The 18,083-nt window shown below is 44.5% G+C and overlaps 1 protein-coding gene across 1 annotated transcript in view; it reads right to left on the bottom strand.

The window, feature by feature from the left end:
* LOC106842212 (2'-5'-oligoadenylate synthase 3-like) overlaps positions 1–18,083 on the bottom strand; it is a 52,810-nt gene that overhangs the window by 12,553 nt on the left and 22,174 nt on the right. Inside the window, exons 16-19 of the mRNA XM_070516808.1 lie at positions 12,839–12,913; positions 12,126–12,323; positions 10,284–10,551; positions 515–693 (exon numbers count right to left, since the gene is read on the bottom strand). Of these exons, the coding sequence (XP_070372909.1) occupies positions 515–693; positions 10,284–10,551; positions 12,126–12,323; positions 12,839–12,913 (720 nt within the window). The remainder of the gene's footprint in view (positions 1–514; positions 694–10,283; positions 10,552–12,125; positions 12,324–12,838; positions 12,914–18,083) is intronic.

Genomic DNA, 18,083 nt, shown 5'->3' with positions numbered 1-18,083 from the left:
AAATGAGGGCTTAAATTCACAAAAAGACGTATAGGGGAATATGCATAGTAACCAATTCATTATAGCCCCCATTTGCAGATGACCCAAATACCTATCAGCTGTAGAGTGGATAAATGTGTGGGATATAAATACAACGGAATACTAGAAAACAAGGAAAAACTGCAACCACATGGACGAACCTCTCACACATCTGTTGAACAGAAGGTGGCAGACACAAAGTACGTTCGGCAGGATTCCGTCGATATCCAGTTTAAAAACAAGCAGAATTAATTGGTGGCGGCAGATGTTGGCACAGTGGTTCGTTTGGGGGAAGCGTTGGCTGGGGGTGGGGTGGGTGGGGGCAGAGGCAGCCTGCTGGGGTGCAGGAATTGTGCCCTCTTTTGACCTGGGTGTTGTTTAAGAAGATATAAAAATGCTTTGAACTGTATCCTTAAGATTGTTGTACTTTGCTGGATGTAAATATCTCCATAAAAAGGAATGGGTGTCAGCCACAGATGTGCAGTTTGAAAATTACCTTCTCATACCAATGCTTTACCAAGAGGATCAAATCCTTCAGTTTTCTCGGACGGTTGTTGAAAAACTTCTGCTGGAGCTCTGTGAAGCAGACTGAGAACTCGCCGGGGCTGGCTTTTGTCATATCCAATGATCTTTTGAGTTCTCGGTAGGTCCAGGAGCTGGGATGCTCTCTCAAGCCTGGTGGGAAAGAGAAACACGGGACTTTTGGTGTTCGCATAACCTGGCCTCAGTGAGCCAATGATGAAGGTCGGTTGTGGTTTGACGGCCCACGCCAACAGCTTAACCTGTACGAGGACCGGGGTGCTTACAGAAAAGGTGAGGGGTGGCTTGCCCTGCCAGATAATAAAATGTAGTCTAAAATGGCCATCATGAAAATGATATGGTGCTGGCTTGAGACCAGATCAGCAGAACCCAACGGAGGGACAAGAAACACAATTACAAATGAAAAAGGGGGCATTCCAAATTAGTAGGATGGGATGGTATCTTTAAAAATGGTGTTGGGGGATCTTGTCAAGATGGCGCCATGAGCAGACATTGAACTCGCCTCCTCCCACGAACACAACCAGGTTACAACAATTTTTGGAAGAATTACCCTGGATTGAAAACTGAAAACTGGATAAAAAGAACCTCCACGACAAGGGACAGTCCTGACAAAGGCAGAAGAGACAGTAAATCCGGCCGGAGAGGAAAAAAGCCACCTTTGGGAGCAGTGGAGCTTCTCAGCTGGCCAGGCGGGAGCCATCCTAAGGTACGCAGCCCTCCCTGGAGGAGTGAGGTCCGGAGCGGGGGCGATACTGCTATAACCATCCTTCAGACTCAGCCCAACTGAGACGGGGGTCTTACTGTCTGGCCTTGCTGGCTATTAACTGCAGCGAGGACATCCCCAGAAAAGCTATTGGCTGAAAGCCAAAAAGACCTGGGTCTTAAAGGGCCCATGTGCAAACTCACTCATTGCAGCAACCTAAAATCACCAGAGAGAAGGCTGACTGTCCTTTGGTGAAACAAGACTCACCTGGTGTGCTCTGGGGGCATCTTGGTGAGAGGAGGATCCTCTCTGGAGACTGAGACATTGGTGGGGGCCAAACAAGAGAAGCCCAAAGAGGCCCACACCAAGACATATTATAATCAAAATGTCTAAAATTAAAGACAAAGAGAGAATCCTAAAAGCAGCAAGAGAAAGGCCTCAAGTGACATATAAAGGGAAGCCCATCAGGCTATCAGTGGACTTCTCAGTCGAGACCCTACAGGTGAGAAGAGAATGGGACAACATATTTAAAGTGCTAAAAGGAAAAAACCTACAGCCAAGAATACTCTATCCATCAAGGCTGTCATTCAGAGTGGAAGGAGAGATAAAGAGCCTCCCAGATAAGCAAAATTTAAAGGAGTTTATCACCAAGAAACCAGTTCTGCAAGAAATGCTGAAGGGACTTATTTAAGTGGGAAAGCAATGACCACAAATAGAGATTAAAAAAATTATCAAAAAAACCCAAAACAACAACAACAACAAAAACAGGCAATAAAATCACTTTTAAGGTAAAAATATAGTAAAGGCAGCAGATCAACTACCTGTGAAGATAATATGAAGGTTAAAAGACAAACGTACTAAAATCACCTATTTCAATGATAAGAGGGTAATGGATAGACACACACTAAACAAAAGACTATATATGGTGTGAAAAACATATAATGTGGGAGGAGGGGAGTGAAAAAGTAGAGCTTTTAGAAAGAGGTCAAGCTAAAGAGTCTATCTACTCAATATAGACTGTTATGTGCATAGTATATTAAATAGCATCCTCATGGTAACCACAAACCAGAAACCTATAACAAGCAGGAAAAAAGTAAGACAAAAGAAATCAAACATATTACTAAAGATAGCCATCAAACCACAAGGGAAGAGAGCAAGAGAAAAAGAAAGGAACTGAGAAGAACTACTAAAACACCCCAAAAAAGAAAAAGTGGCAAAATGGCAATAAATATGTATTTATCAACAGCTACTTTAAATGTCAATGGACTAAATGCTCCAATCAAATGCCATAGGGTGGCCAACTGGATAAAAAAACAAGACCCATGTATATGCTGCAAACAAGAGACAGACTTCAGACCTACAGACACTCACAAACTGAAGGTGAAAGGATGGAAAAAGATATTCCATGCAAATGGCAAAGAAAAGAAAGCGGGGGTAGCAATACTTATATCAGACAAAATAGACTTTAAATCAAAAACTGTAATAAGAGACAAAGACGGGCACTACATAATGATAAAGGGAACAATCCAACAAGAAGATATAACACTTGTAAATATCTATGCACCCAACATAGGAGTCCCTAAATATATAAAGCAATTATTAACAGACATAAGAGGAGAAATAGACAGTAACACAATAATAGTAGGGGACTTTCACACTCCACTTACACCAATGGATAGATCATCCAAACAGAAGATCAATAAGGAAACACTCGCCTTAAAGGACACATTAGACCAGATGGACTTAGTAGATATATACAGAACATTCCATCCAAACACCACAGAATACACATTCTTTTCAAATGCACATGGAACATTCTCCAGGATTGATCACATGTTAGGCCACAAAACAAGTCTCAATAAATTTAAGAAGATCGAAATAATACCATGCATCTTTTCTGACCACAAAGGTATGAAACTGGAAATCAACTACAGAAAGAAAACCAGAAAAGCCACAAAAATGTGGAGATTGAACAAAATGCTACTGAACAATGATTGGGTCAATGAAGAAATCAAAGAAGAAATCAAAAAATTCCTGGAGACAAATGAAAATGAAAACACGACATGCCAAAATCTGTGGGATACAGCAAAAGCGGTTCTAAGAGGGAAGTTTATAGCAATTCAGGCCTACCTCAACAAAGAGGAAAAATCCCAAATAGACAATCTAAAAGCGCATCTAAAGGCACTGGAAAAAGAACAACAAAGCCCAAAATCAGCAGAAGGAAGGAAATAATAAAAATCAGAGCATAAGTAAATGAAATAGAGACTAAAAAACAATAGAAAAAATTAATGAAACCAAGAGCTGGTTCTTCGAAAAGATAAACAAAATTGACAAACCCTTAGCTAGACTCACCAAGAAAAAAAGAGAGAAGGCTCAAATAAATAAAATCAGAAATGAAAGAGGAGAGACTACAACGGACACCTCAGAAATACAAAAGATAATAAGAGAATACTATGAAAAGCTATACGCCAACAAATTGGATAATCTAGAAGAAATAGATAAATTCTTAGAAACATACAACCTTCCAAAACTCGACCAAGAAGATGTAGAAAATTTGAATAGACTGATCACCAGTAAGGAGATTGAAACAGCCATCAAAAACCTCCCAAAAAATAAAAGTCCAGGACCAGATGGCTTCCCTGGTGAATTCTACCAAACATTCAAAGAAGACAACACCTATCCTTCTCAAACTCTTCCAAAAAATTGACGAGGAGGGGAGGCTTCCTAACTCCTTCTACGAAGCCAACATTATCCTGATACCAAAACCAGACAAGGACAACACAAAAAAAGAAAATTACAGGCTAACATCACTGATGAACATCGATGCAAAAATCCTCAACAAAATACTAGCAAATCGAATACAACAATACGTTAAAAAGATCATACATCATGATCAAGTGGGTTTCATTCCGGGGATGCAGGGATGGTTCAACACCCACAAATCTACCAATGTGATACACCACATTAACAAAATGAAGAATAAAAATCACATGATCATCTCAATAGATGCAGAGGAAGCATTTGACAAGATATAGCATCCATTTATGATAAAAACTCTAAATAAAATGGCTATAGAAGGAAAACACCTCAACATAATAAAGGCCATATATGACAAACCCACAGCAAATATCATTCTCAACGGAGAAAAACTGAAAGCTGTCACAGGTGTCCTGTTCCTAAGAACAGGAACCAGACAAGGATGCCCACTGTCACCACTCTTATTTAACATAGTATTGGAAGCCCTAGCCAGAGCAATCAGGCAAGAAAAAGAAATAAAAGGGATCCACATTGGAAAAGAAGTGAAACCATCACTCTTTGCAGACGACATGATTTTATATCTAGAAAACCCTAAAGAGTCCACTAAAAAACTTTTAGAAATAATAAAGGAATACAGTCAAGTTGCGGGATACAAAATCAACGTACAAAAATCGGTGGCTTTTCTATACACTAACAATGAAGTAGCAGAAAGAGAAATTAAGAATACAATCCCATTTACAATTGCAACAAAAAGAATAAAATACCTAGAAATAAACTTAACCAAAGAGGTGAAAGATCTTTACACCGAAAACTATAAAATATTGTTGAAAGAAATCGAAGAAGACACAAAGAAATGGAAAGATATTCCATGCTCTTGGATTGGAAGAATGAACACAGTTAAAATGTTCACACTTCCTAAAGCAATCCACAGAGTCAATGCAATCCCTATCAAAGTTCCAACAACATTTTTCATGGAAATAGAACAAAGAATCCTAAAATTTAGATGGAACAACAGAAGACCCCGAATAGCCAAGGAATCCTGAGAAAAAAGAACAAAGCTGGAGGTATCACACTCCCTGATTTCAAAATAGACTACAGAGCCATAGTAACCAAAACAGCATGGTACTGGCACAAAAACAGACACACAGATGAATGGAACAAAATTGAGAGCCCAGAAGTAAACCCACACGTTTATGGACAGCCGATATTCGACAAGGGAGCCAAGAGCATACGATGGAGAAAGGAGAGTCTCCTCAATAAATGGTGTTGGGAAAACTGGACAGCCACATGCAAAAGGATGAAAGTAGACCATTCCCTTACACCATGCACAAAAATCAACTCAAAGTGGATTAAAGATTTGAATGTAAGACCTAAACCATGAGACTTCTAGAAGAAAACATAGGCAGTACGCTCTATGACATTGGTCTTAGCAGCATATTTTCAAGTCCCATGTCTGACCGGGCAAGAGAAACAAAAGAAAAAATGAACAAATGGGACTACGTCAAACTAAAAATCTTCTGCACAGCAAAGGAAACCATCAACAAAACGAAAAGACAACCTAACAATTGGGAGAAGATATTTGCAAACCATATATCAGATAAGGGGTTAATATCCAAAATATACAAAGAGCTCATACAGCTCAACAACATAAAAAACCCAACAACCCAATTAAAAAATGGGCAAAAGATCTGAACAGAGATTTCTCTAAAGAAGATATACAGATGGCCAAGAGACATATGAAAAGATGCTCAACATCATTAGCTATCAGGGAAATGCAAATCGAAACTGCAATGAGGTATCACCTCACTCCGGTCAGAATGGCTGTAATTAACAAGACAGGAAACAACAAATATTGGAGAGAGTGTGGAGAGAAGGGAACATTTGTTCACTGCTGGTGGCAGTGCAAACTGGTGCAGCCACTATGGAAAGCAGTATGGAGTATCCTCAGAAAATTAAGGATAGATCTACCATATGATCCAGCTATTCCACTGCTGGGTATTTATCCAAAGAACTTGAAAACACAAAGGCATAAAGATACCTGCACCCCTATGTTCACTGCAGCATTATTCACAATAGCCAAGACATGGAAGCAACCTAGGTGCCCATCAAGGGACGAATGGATAAAGAAGATGTGGTATTTATACACAATGGACTACTACTCAGCCATAAGAAATGACGAAATCCGGCCATTTGTGACAACATGGATGGACCTTGAGGGTATTATGCTGAGTGAAATAAGTCAGAGGGAGAAAGTCAAATACCATATGATCTCAATCACAAGTAGAAGATAAAAACGACAAAAAAAAAAACCCACATAGCTTTGGAGATTGGACTGGTGGTTACCGTTGGGGAAGGGGGAAGGGGGGAGGGGGGAGGGCAAAAGGGGTGATTAAGCTCACATGTGAAGGGATGGACTATAATTAGCGTTTGGGTGGTGAACATGATGTAATGTACACAGAATTTGAAAGATGATGTACATCCAAAAAAATAAATAAATAAATAAAATTTAATGGAGCCTTAATAATTAAAATAACTATGGATCAGAAAAAAAAATGGTGTTACCCAAGTTGGTACACACCCGGAGGAAAATAAAGTTCACGTCTCACATACAGTGTATTCTGCCATTGAGCCCATCCTGTGAAGGCTGTGTTTCAGAGACAAGGGTTCAGGCTCTCTGAGGAGGCAGGCCAGGTGGAGGCAGGGCCCTGGAGGCTGGCAATGGAGGCCAGTGGGCAGGCGCAGTCCCTGCAGAGCTGGACCCTGGGAGATGGGGTGATGCACGACAGTGCTTCCCAAACTGGGGTTCCTATCGGGACCCTGGAACAGAGGCCCAGGAGCCTCCCATGCCGATGAACCTGGGCCTCTGAGTTCCAGATCCACTCTGCGGGAGAGCTGATCCCCAAGCAGAGAGACCTCGGGCCTCCGTATTTTCACTAGGTTCCTCAGTGATTCTGATACCCACTGAAGTTTGAGAACCACTGGTGTGGGGTGAGGAAGCCAATGCAATGGGAGAGATGTCAATAGGCCGCAGGAGTTCATCAAAGGGTTTCCATTCTTGCTAGCCGAGCTCCACTGTTTACAAACACCCTTAGATAAACAACAGGAGATGGTAGCCAGCTTGTTCTTTTTGTTTACTGACTTCCTATCATCAGCCAGTCTCAGTTCTGGGCACTGGGCATGCAGGGAGGTTGAAGGAAAGAGCATGTCATCCTTCTCAATACTGGCAGTAAGGTAGCTAACGTTCGTTGAGCGCTTCTTCCACATCAGGCACAGTGCAAGCGCTTCAGATACAGTGAAATACAGAAGCCACACACACTCTTAGGTGGTTATTGCGATGAACTGCTCATTTACAGGTGAGGAAACTGGCACACCAGGCAGTCAGGTAAATAGAAATCCCACTTTGGGTCAAAGACCCGGGGAGAGAGCAGTGGTGGCACACAGCAGTGGAGAGAGAGGTAGAGTTGGAGGAAGCCTGCCTGGAGCTGGTGTGGAGAGCGGGCCAGACTACGACCACCTGGTGGCAGCTTCTGGATACTCCGTGTGAGGAAGAGCTTATTTCTCCTGTCACTCCATCCTTGCATGAGGGTGAGCCCAGCAGAGGGTGCTCTGGCCTGGTCTCCAAATGCCATGCTCTGAACAAGATGAGAGAACATAGGATTTCCTACGAATTTTGAGTCACACTTTGTCTCTTCACCTGACTCCCGCTGTTGTTTGAGGCAGGCATGTACACTCAACCCTTCTCATCTTAAAGGTCCTGCAATCTAGCTGCTTCTAGCTTGATCTTACAGTTGGCAAAAGTGGGTGACTAGTGGGACCAAGGGAAGGGCTCAGGGCTGCCTGGTTTCCAAGCTGGTGCATTCTTCTCTGAACTGGGTCACTTTTCTGTGAATGTGAGTCATTAAGGTGTGTCTGTGTCACCATCTTAAAGGCACCCGTGGCCTGGGGCTTAGAAGACCTCTGCTTTTATTCTAACTCTGTCAGTAACTGGCTATGTGGCCCTGGGAATAGTCCTTTCCTTCAGTTTCCCCATTTGTTTAATGAGGGATGGAATTTCATCCCTAGCATTTAAGTTTGCGATTGTATATGTACCCGTGCTTGAGACTAAGCTGTGACTATCCCAAGTCTTATCCATCCACCCATACAATCAACCATCCATCCAGTGATCTGTCTGGATCCATCCATCCATCCATCCATCCATTCATCATCCACCCATCCATCCATCATCCATCCATCCATCCATCCATCCAGTCATCCATCCATCCATCCATCCATCCATCATCCATCCATCCATCCATCCATCCATCCAATCATCCATCCATCCATCATCCATTCATCCATCCATCCATCCAACTATCCATCCATTCATCCATCCATCCAATCAACCATCCATCTAGTGATCCATCTGTTCATCCATCCATCCATCATCCATCCATCCATCCATCATCCACCCATCCATCCATCATCCATCCATCCATCCATCCATCCAACTATCCATCCATTCATCCATCCATCCAATCAACCATCCATCTAGTGATCCATCTGTTCATCCATCCATCTATCATCCATCCATCCAATCATCCATCCATCCATCATCCATTCATCCATCCATCCATCATCCACCCATCCATCCATCATCCATCCGTCCATCCATCCAACTATCCATCCATTCATCCATCCATCCAATCAACCATCCATCTAGTGATCCATCTGTTCATCCATCCATCTATCATCCATCCATCCAATCATCCATCCATCCATCATCCATCCGTCCATCCATCCAACTATCCATCCATTCATCCATCCATCCAATCAACCATCCATCTAGTGATCCATCTGTTCATCCATCCATCCATCATCCATCCATCCAATCATCCATCCATCCATCATCCATTCATCCATCCATCCATCATCCACCCATCCATCCATCCATCATCCATCCATCCATCCATCCATTCATCATCCACCCATCCATCCATCATCCATCCATCCATCCATCCATCATCCATCCGTCCATCCATCCATCCATCCATTCATCATCCACCCATCCATCCATCATCCATCCATCCATCATCCATCCATCCATCCATCCATCCAATCATCCATCCATCCATCCATCCATCCATCCATCCATCCAACTATCCATCCAATCAACCATCCATCCAGTGATCCATCTGTTCATCCATCCATCCATCATCCATCCATCCAATCATCCATCCATCCATCATCCATTCATCCATCCATCCATCATCCACCCATCCATCCATCCATCATCCATCCATCATCCATCCATCCATCCATCCATTCATCATCCACCCATCCATCCATCATCCATCCATCCATCCATCCATCATCCATCCGTCCATCCATCCATCCATCCATTCATCATCCACCCATCCATCCATCATCCATCCATCCATCCATCCATCCAATCATCCATCCATCCATCCATCCATCCATCCATCCAACTATCCATCCAATCAACCATCCATCCAGTGATCCATCTGTTCATCCATCCATCCATCATCCATCCATCCAATCATCCATCCATCCATCATCCATTCATCCATCCATCCATCATCCACCCATCCATCCATCATCCATCCGTCCAATCATCCATCCATCCATCGATCCATTCATCCATCCATCCATCCATCCATCCACCCATCCATCCATCCAATCAGTTGCTCGTGGACTTTGAAGGCTCTTGGTCTATGCTAATCCAAATTCCTAGTTCAAAACTAGGGCCTTGCTTTGATGTTCACCTGGTGAGAAGGCAGACTCCAAATGCCTGCCCCAGCTGAACTTTTCCCAGATGTGTGCCCCATCCTCTTCCTCTAACCAACATTTATTCTAGTCTAAATCCCCAAGTGTGGCCCACAGACCAGCAGCAGCATCACGGCACTGTTTAGAGACACAGAATCCCAGGCCCTGCCCCCAATGTTCTGAATCAGAAGTTGCATTTTAACAAGGTTTCCTGGTGATTTGTGGGCATGTCACAGTCTGAGATTTCCTCTAGATTCTAGAGTCTAGAACATTTTCTCCAAGGTCAATTAGGAGATGGGGGAAAAGTTCTAGAGAAGAGAGTAAGCCCAGGTAGGAGAGACCTCCTGGCTCGAAGGTCTATGGTCCCCTACTTTGGAAAGCACCAGTGGTATCCCCAGCCTAGAGGACCTGCATAGCTGCCCACCACTCCTTTCTTTGGCTTTGCACTCTCAACAAACTCCTCCAGATCTGTGCCTGCCCCCATACACCCAGGAGGGCTCACCCAGAGCATTGAAGGCAGGCAGCACCGCAAAACTGACGCTTTGCCATCTTGTGAACACCTTGATGATGAGCCCACCGTTGGGCCTCTGGATCTCTATCTTGGCTACCAGGTCTGTGGACTGATAAGCTTCCAGGCACCTGCAGATTTTGTTGAGGATTTCCTGTTGGCTTCTCTTCTGATCCTGGAATTTTTCAAAGTGACTGACGAAGACGACGAGGGTACCATCGGAGTTGCCCCGTAAGACTGTTTTCCGTCCATAGGAGCCACCCTGTCAGTGACGGAGAAGATGTGAGATTCTGGACCTATGGGGGTCACAGGGCACCCCAGCATGCAGTAGTATTTCTCAACTCCAGCAAAAGCCCCAAATGTCACCATAGTCTTAAAATTGAGTGACAGGTATCCATTTGTCCACCCAAAGACCTGAATCAGGATTCCCATAGCAGCACATTCCATACTGGCCCCAAACTGGAGGCAACTCAAATGGCCATCAACGATAGAATGGACAAATGCGGTGTATCCGCACAATGGATACACATACAACAAGGCAGCGATTCACACCACCTGCACATAATGACGCAAATTTCGTAAACAGGATGGGTCACAAAAACCACACACTAAAGCCACACAGTGCATGATTTCACTTATATAGGGCGACCAACCTGTCTGGTTTATGGGGGACAGTCCCAGTTTTAGCACTGAAGGGCCCATGTCCCAGAAAACCCTATAGTCCCGGACAAACTGGGATGGTTGGTCACCCTACATTTAGAGAAAGTTAAAAATCCAGTGAAATGAATCTATGCTGTTAGAAGGCAGGAGAGCGGCTGCCTGGGGTTGGAGGTGTGACTGTCGGGGGTCCAGGGGCTCTGGGGGTGAGAAGGTTTGTTTCTTGATCTGGGTGTAGGTTACACATGTATGTTGTGTGTGCCAATCCACCAAGCTGTGCACTTAGAGCTCTGCAGTTTTCTTATTGTATGTTTTCTTTTAACTAGGAAAAAGTTAACAATATTGAGAGGCAGGATTGCCTGGTGGTTAAGCCCGCATGCTCCCAAGCAGATTGCCTGGGTTTAAATGCCAGCTCTGATGCCTGCTATTAACTAATTTCCTCATGCCTCAGTTTCCTTATCTGGGCCAGGGAGGGGGACACCGAGTGTCCAGGTGTCTTTGTTGCTAGGGCTACTGGGTGTGTGCAAGGGCAGAAGCCAGGAGCCACGTGACAGCAGAGACGTGGGAAGCCGGGCGCTGGAGAGCATGGGAGGAACTCGAACCACACCCCTCCCTCAGCTCCTGGCAGCTTCCCAGCACCATTTCCTCCCCAAAGCTCTAGAACTTTCCGCCTCAGCCCCGGGATTCCTGCCCATAGCACTGACCATTGCTAACTGATGCGAGCTCCCCACCTCCTTGCTGTTGAGCAACCAGAGGTACCTTGGGTGGCTTTACTGAAGTCCTCCAGCCTCAGTTTACTCCCCTGTAATACGGGGACGACAGACACAATAGTAGTGAGTAATCACAGCTAATTTATTGAGCACTAACTATGTACCAGGCTCTGTGCTAAAAACACCATATGCCTAAGTCTCATAACACCCTGAGGTGAGTACTATTCTCTCCCATTTTACAGATTCAGAGACTGAGGCACAGAGAAGTTAAGTAACCTGCCCTGGGTCACACAGTAGTAAGGGACAGAGCTGGCTCCCGAGCCCCCGCTCCTGAGCTCTACCCCATCTCCCATCATCTTGTGTGCCCAGGCCCTGGCACATAGTAGGTGCTCAGCACCAAGTCTCCCTGCCTTCCGGTGGCCGTGGAATCTCTTGGCTCCCAGAAACGCAGCCCCAGCCCTCCACTCACCTGGGCCACCCATTTCTCCAGGGTGAGCTGCTCGGCTCTCTGCAGGGCGGCGCAGATGCCGGTCACCGTCCAGTCGATCCGTGTCTCACATTCTTCATAGGGCCGCAGGGACTCCTGGATAAACTCATCCAGTTTCCGAGCAGACACTTCGTACAGATGGGACTCCCAGTTTCCCATCGCGCCTGCTGGCTGCTGGGGTCACAGCTAATGGCAGAGCAGGAGGAGGAGGAGAAAGAGAAACTCCTGTGCCTGGAGCGGGAAACCGAAACTCAGAGCGCCTCAGCTGACTTCCTGGATCCGGAGTCCCACCCACCCCCTCAGCGGGGGGTTTACAGCCCTGCTGTTCCCAAGGGGCCCTCCCGTCAAACTCGCAGCCTCCGCAGCCCGACTGGGAGGGCTTTCACGTGCTAGAGCTGCGTCCTTGAGCACACTGCCTGCCCCTTCTGTGCCTCCATCTCGCCAGCTATTAAGCAGGGGATGACAACAGTACCTCTCTCGTAGGAGCAACGTAAGGATGAAATGATACCTGCAAAGCACTCGGAAGGGGCCAGCACATGGCAGAAGCTTTATGAACGTTTGTTAAGCAAATAGCATTTTACAAGGGGTAAAGGTTGTCTTTTGAGCCTCTTTCCCTTTTTCTCTGTTCTCAGTGGCCTGGGAACTCAGAGTCAAGGAGAGCAGCAAGGAGAAAGAGACCCGGGGCGGGGACTGACTTGCTCAGGGACGCCCAGCAAGGCGAGGGCTGAGCCACACTCGGGTTTCACTTCTGCCACTGAGCAAACACAGGTCTGGGGGTGGGGGGTGGGGGTGTCAGCGGCTGGGAGCTGCTGTGTACTCAGTTCCTCGGTATACGTGTGGACACCTGCGGGGCCTCCTCAGGCACTTAGCCCACCCAGCAAGGAGGGAAAACAGGCCCAGGCGCCCCCAGGTCAGAGGGAGACAGATGGATGGGCAGCGCTGTGACAATGAGACTGACTGAGGGCTCCCCCCCGCTGCCTCTGCACAGCCACACTAAGTAATACAGAAGACAAAGGTCTCTGCGGTGTGGGAAGAGGGGCCCTTCTCCGCTGTGATCATTAATTTTGTGAATCACCTTGGCTGGGCCATGGTACCCAGATGTGTGGTCAAACATTATTCTAGATCTTTCTGGGAAGGCATTTTTTTTTTTTTTTTTAAAGATTTTATTTTTTCCTTTTTCTCCCCAAAGCCCCCCGGTACATAGTTGTGTATTCTTCGTTGTGGGTTCTTCTAGTTGTGGCATGTGGGACGCTGCCTCAGCGTGGTTTGATGAGCAGTGCCATGTCCGCGCCCAGGATTCGAACTAACGAAACACTGGGCCGCCTGCAGCGGAGCGCGCGAACTTAACCACTCGGCCACGGGGCCAGCCCCTGGGAAGGCATTTTTTTAAAGATGAGATTAATATTTAACTCAGTACACTCTGAGGAAAGGACATGACCTTCCATAATATGGGTGGGCTTCATTCAATCAGTTGAAGGCATTAATAGAAAAAAGTACTGACCGCCCCTGAGAGAGAGGGTAGGCCACCAGCAGCTGGCTTTCAGCCTTGAGCGGCAGCATCACCTTGTCCCTGGGTCTCCAGCCCCTCAGCCTACCCTGCAGAATTTGGACTCGCCAAGATCCACAATCACGTGAGCTCATTCCTTAACATAAATCTCTCTCTCTCTCTCTGACTTTAGATACATCCTATTGGTTCTGTTTCTCTGGAGAATCTTGCCTCCTACACTCGCCCGTTAAGGGTCCTTCCTTGCCCTTATCTGAGTTTTACTGCAATGCCTAGAGGTAGTCTGAGCTGAGGCCATAAGCCTCCTTTTCTAGATGAGAACATGGTGCTCAGAGAGGTGAAAGGTTTGCCCAAGGTCACACAGCCAGTAAGTTGTCTGGCTAGGATCTAATTCTACACTACCTGATTGCAAAGCCTGTGCTTTATTTCTTATTATTTTTTAAACACTTTATTTAGAAATAATTTGAAACACAGAAAATTTGCAAGATGAGTACAAAGACGTTCCTTATGTCCTTCACCCAGATTATTCCACCACGTCTGCCCCTTATTCTCTCTCTAGGCACATCTTATCAGTATTATTATGGCTGAGTTCCCAGATACCCGTGGCCCTGACGTGCACACAACCTCCTCCATTGCCAGCATCGCCCACCGTACATTTGTCACAACTGATGAACCTGCGCGGACACACCATAGTCATCCAGACCCCTTACTCTTAAATACCTCAATGTGGATCCCCTAAGAACATGGGTATCTTGTTCTGTAAACGGAGCAATGATCTGATTCAGAACTTTAACACTGACATAATGCTATCATTCCTTACAGCATGTATAACGAATATATTCTTACCTTCAAATTTTCCCAGTTACTCTAACGCTGTTCTCCGTAGCATCCCCTCCGTCTCCCGCCTAGGGTCACATGTTCTGTTTAGTTGTCATGTGTCCCAGATGGGTTCCCTGGGAAGCCCCTGGGAAAGGATGATGGCTTTTTGGAGGAAATTCCCTGTGGCGTAATTGTCCATCCTTGAAGCATCCTCATGTGCAGATTGAGTAGTTCCCTGGTCTGTGGCCCATCTAGTCTGCCCCCAGGGGTGCTATATTTTATGACCAGCTCCTTAACTCTCTGTGGGTCAGGCCCTCCTGGCTGCCCCTCAACCCCACCACTCATTAGGAGAATTGTGTCCATCCGTGGGTAAGAGTTGCCTTGTGGCTGCTATTATCTCAGGGTTCTACCATCCCCAGTACCGTTAGGGAGCTTATAACAGCATCTTCTACGGAGGAGGCCACCCAGCCTCCTTAGTGATGCTGGGTCCTCTCACTGGCCTAGTCCTTATGGCCTCAGTAAAGGTACATTCTCTGCTTTTCCACAGAAGATAATTGGTGGTGTGTCTGGCCTTGGATAGCATACCCATCCCAGCATGCCCACTCCTCTGAGCTTTTAATCCCATCTTCCACCATCTCCCATAGCAATATTGGTATTTGATCTCGCTCAGCACAGGCTCCCACTTTCTTCATTCTTCTAGGAGCTTTGCTGGCTGCAAATTGGCACTTTCTCTTGCAGTCCATCCCAGGATGTGAAATCCTGAATCCCAGCAGGGGACTTTCAAATCAATAAACTTCCGCATCCAATTACACTGCAGGCCCTGGATCAAGCACCATGGGGTCCACTCCTACACATCCCCACCTGACTTTTGCTGGTACACGCTGCCAGGGTCTTATGGCTATTTGGTTTCATTTGTCCCCAGGTATTTTTTTATTTCTTCTTTGAATTCTTCATTGATCCAATAGTTGTTCAGTAGCATGTTGTTTAGTCTCCACTTTTTAATTTTTATATTTTATTTATTTTATATATATTATATATTATTTTATATATTATTTATTTATTATATTTATTTTATTTTTATATTTGTGACTTTCCTAGCTTTCTTCTTGTAGTTGATTTCTAGTGTCATACCGTTGTGCTTGGGAAAGATACTTGATGTAATTTCTGTCTTCTTGAATTTATTGAGACTTGTTTTGTTTCCCAACATATGTTCTATTCTTGAGAATGTTCCATGTGCATTTGAGAAGAATGTGTATTCTGCTGTTTGAGGATGGAATCTTTTATGTGAGTCTATTAAGTCCATCTGGTCTAATGTTTCATTTAAGGCCAGGGTTTCCTTGCTGACTTTCTGTCTGGGTGATCTAACCATTGATGTAAGTGGGGTATGAAGGTCTCCTACTATTATTGTGTTGCTGTCAATTTCTCCCTTTGGGTCTGTTAATAATTGCTTTATATATTTTTCTGCTCCTAAGTTAGGTGCATATATATTAATAAATGTTATGTCTTCTTGGTGGATTGTCCCATTTATCATTATAAAATGTCCATCTTTGTCTCTTCTTATCTTTTTTATCTTGAAGTCTACTTTGCCCGATATAAGTATGGCTACACCCACTTTCTTCTGTTTACCGTTAGCTTGGAGTATTGTCTTCCATCCCTTCACTCTGAGTCTGTGTTTGTCTTTAGAGCTGAGATGTGTGTCCTGGAGGCAGCATGTTGTTGGGTGTTGTTTTTTAATCCATCCAGACACTCTGTGTCTTTGGATTGATGAATTCAATCCATTTACATTTAGAGTGATTATTGATATATGGGGGCTCAATACTGCCATTTTATCTTTTGTTTTCTGGTTGTTTTATATTTCTATTGTTTCTTTTTCTTTGTGTTTCTGTCTGCCATTTCAGTTTGGTGGTTTTCTGTGATGTGTTTCTCAGTTTTCTCTTTTTTTATGTTTTGTGACTCTGCTTGAATTTTTGTTTCATGGTCACCATGAGGTTTGTATAAAAGATCTCATAGATGAGATAGTCCTCTGCTGAGAGCATCTTATCTCTGTTTGCCTACGCAGGTTCTGTCCTTTTCCTTCTATATTTTTGTTGTCACAAATTGTCCCTTTTTGTATGGTGAATTTGTTACCAAATTGAATTGGTTAAAGTAATTTTTGATACTTTCTTTCCCTTTAGTCTTCATGGTACAATAGTGTTTTCTAACCTGTTCTGATACAGAGTTGCAGTTTTCTGATTCTGTCTGTCTATTTATCACCTTGCTCCAAGCTTTGTAAACTTTTGCCTTTTTGTTTCAGGTAGGAGGTCTCCTTTCAACATTTCTTGTAAGGCAGGTCTTAGTGGTGATGAACTTCCTTAGCTTTTGTTTCACTCCCACAGCCTTTATTTCTCCTTCATATCCAAAGGATAACTTTGCTCAATAGCATATTCATGGCTGACAGTATTTATCTTTCAATATTTTGAGTATATCATTCCATTTTCTCCTGGCCTGTAGAGTTTCTGCTGAGAAATCTGCTGATAGCTTAATGGGGGTTCCCTTGTAGGTTGTTTTTCCCCTCGGCTGCCTTTAATATTCTTTCTTTGTCATTGACTTTTGACAGTTTCATTATCATGTGTCTTGGAGAAGGTCTTTTTGCAATGAGATAATTGGGTGTTTTATTAGTTTATCGAGTTCTGTCTCCAGGTTTGGGAAGTTCTCAGCTATTCTTTCTTTAAATAAGCTCTCCACTCCCTTCTCTCTGCCTTCTCCTTCTGGTATACCCATTGTCTTTATGCTGTTCTTTCTAATGGATTTGGATAATTCCCATAGAATTTTTACATTTTTTAAAAGTCTCAGTTCTCTCTCCTCTTCTACCTGCATCATTTCTAGGTTTCTGTCTTCAAGCTTGCTAATTCTCTCTTCCATATGGTCTGCTCTATTTCCAAGGCTTTTCAATGCATTCTTCATCTCCTTTATTGATTTCTTCAGCTCCAGAATTTCTGTTTGGTTCTTTTTTAGAGTTTTAATCTCTTTGGTAAAGTATTCCTTCTGTTTATTGATTTTATTCCTGAGCTCACTGAACTGCCTTTCTGGGTTTTCTTGTACTTTGTTGAGTTTATCATGGCAACTATTTTGAATTCTTTATCAGTTAGATCACAATCTCCCATGACTTTGTGCTTGGTTTCTGGAGAAGCGTTATTTTCTTTTTGTGATGCTGTGTTACTGTGGCTTTCTGTGGTGCTTGCTGGGTTGTTCTTCTGCTGGTGCATTTGTCACAGTGAACACTTTTCTTACTTAGGTGCAGCTTTGCTTGTTTTGATTCTAACTATTCAGCCGATTGGAGATTAGAGGGCTTTCTTTTGTTCTCCAGTAGGTGCTGCTGTGGCACTAGTTTTGGTTTCTCTTCCCTGAGCTGCCTCTGGCTGTGTTTGAGGATCAGCACGTTCCACCCTCCACTGCCCCTGTTAGGGGTGTCGCCGGGTACTCGGCACTCTTGCCTCATCACGTGTACTTCAGGGGTCACTGACACAGGGCTGGTGTTGCTATGGCTGCTGGCTTCACTGCTGGGGGTCACAGCGATGACTGATGCCTCCCCCATGTCTGTACAGAATCACTGTGGTCAGAAGCGCCACCATGGTGGC

Source organism: Equus asinus, chromosome 8 (genome assembly GCF_041296235.1).
Source record: "Equus asinus isolate D_3611 breed Donkey chromosome 8, EquAss-T2T_v2, whole genome shotgun sequence".
In the NCBI taxonomy this organism is placed as follows: Eukaryota; Metazoa; Chordata; class Mammalia; order Perissodactyla; family Equidae; genus Equus; species Equus asinus.
The sequence above is the reverse complement of the archived record's forward strand: the minus strand, read 5'-3'. Positions and strand labels throughout refer to the sequence as shown.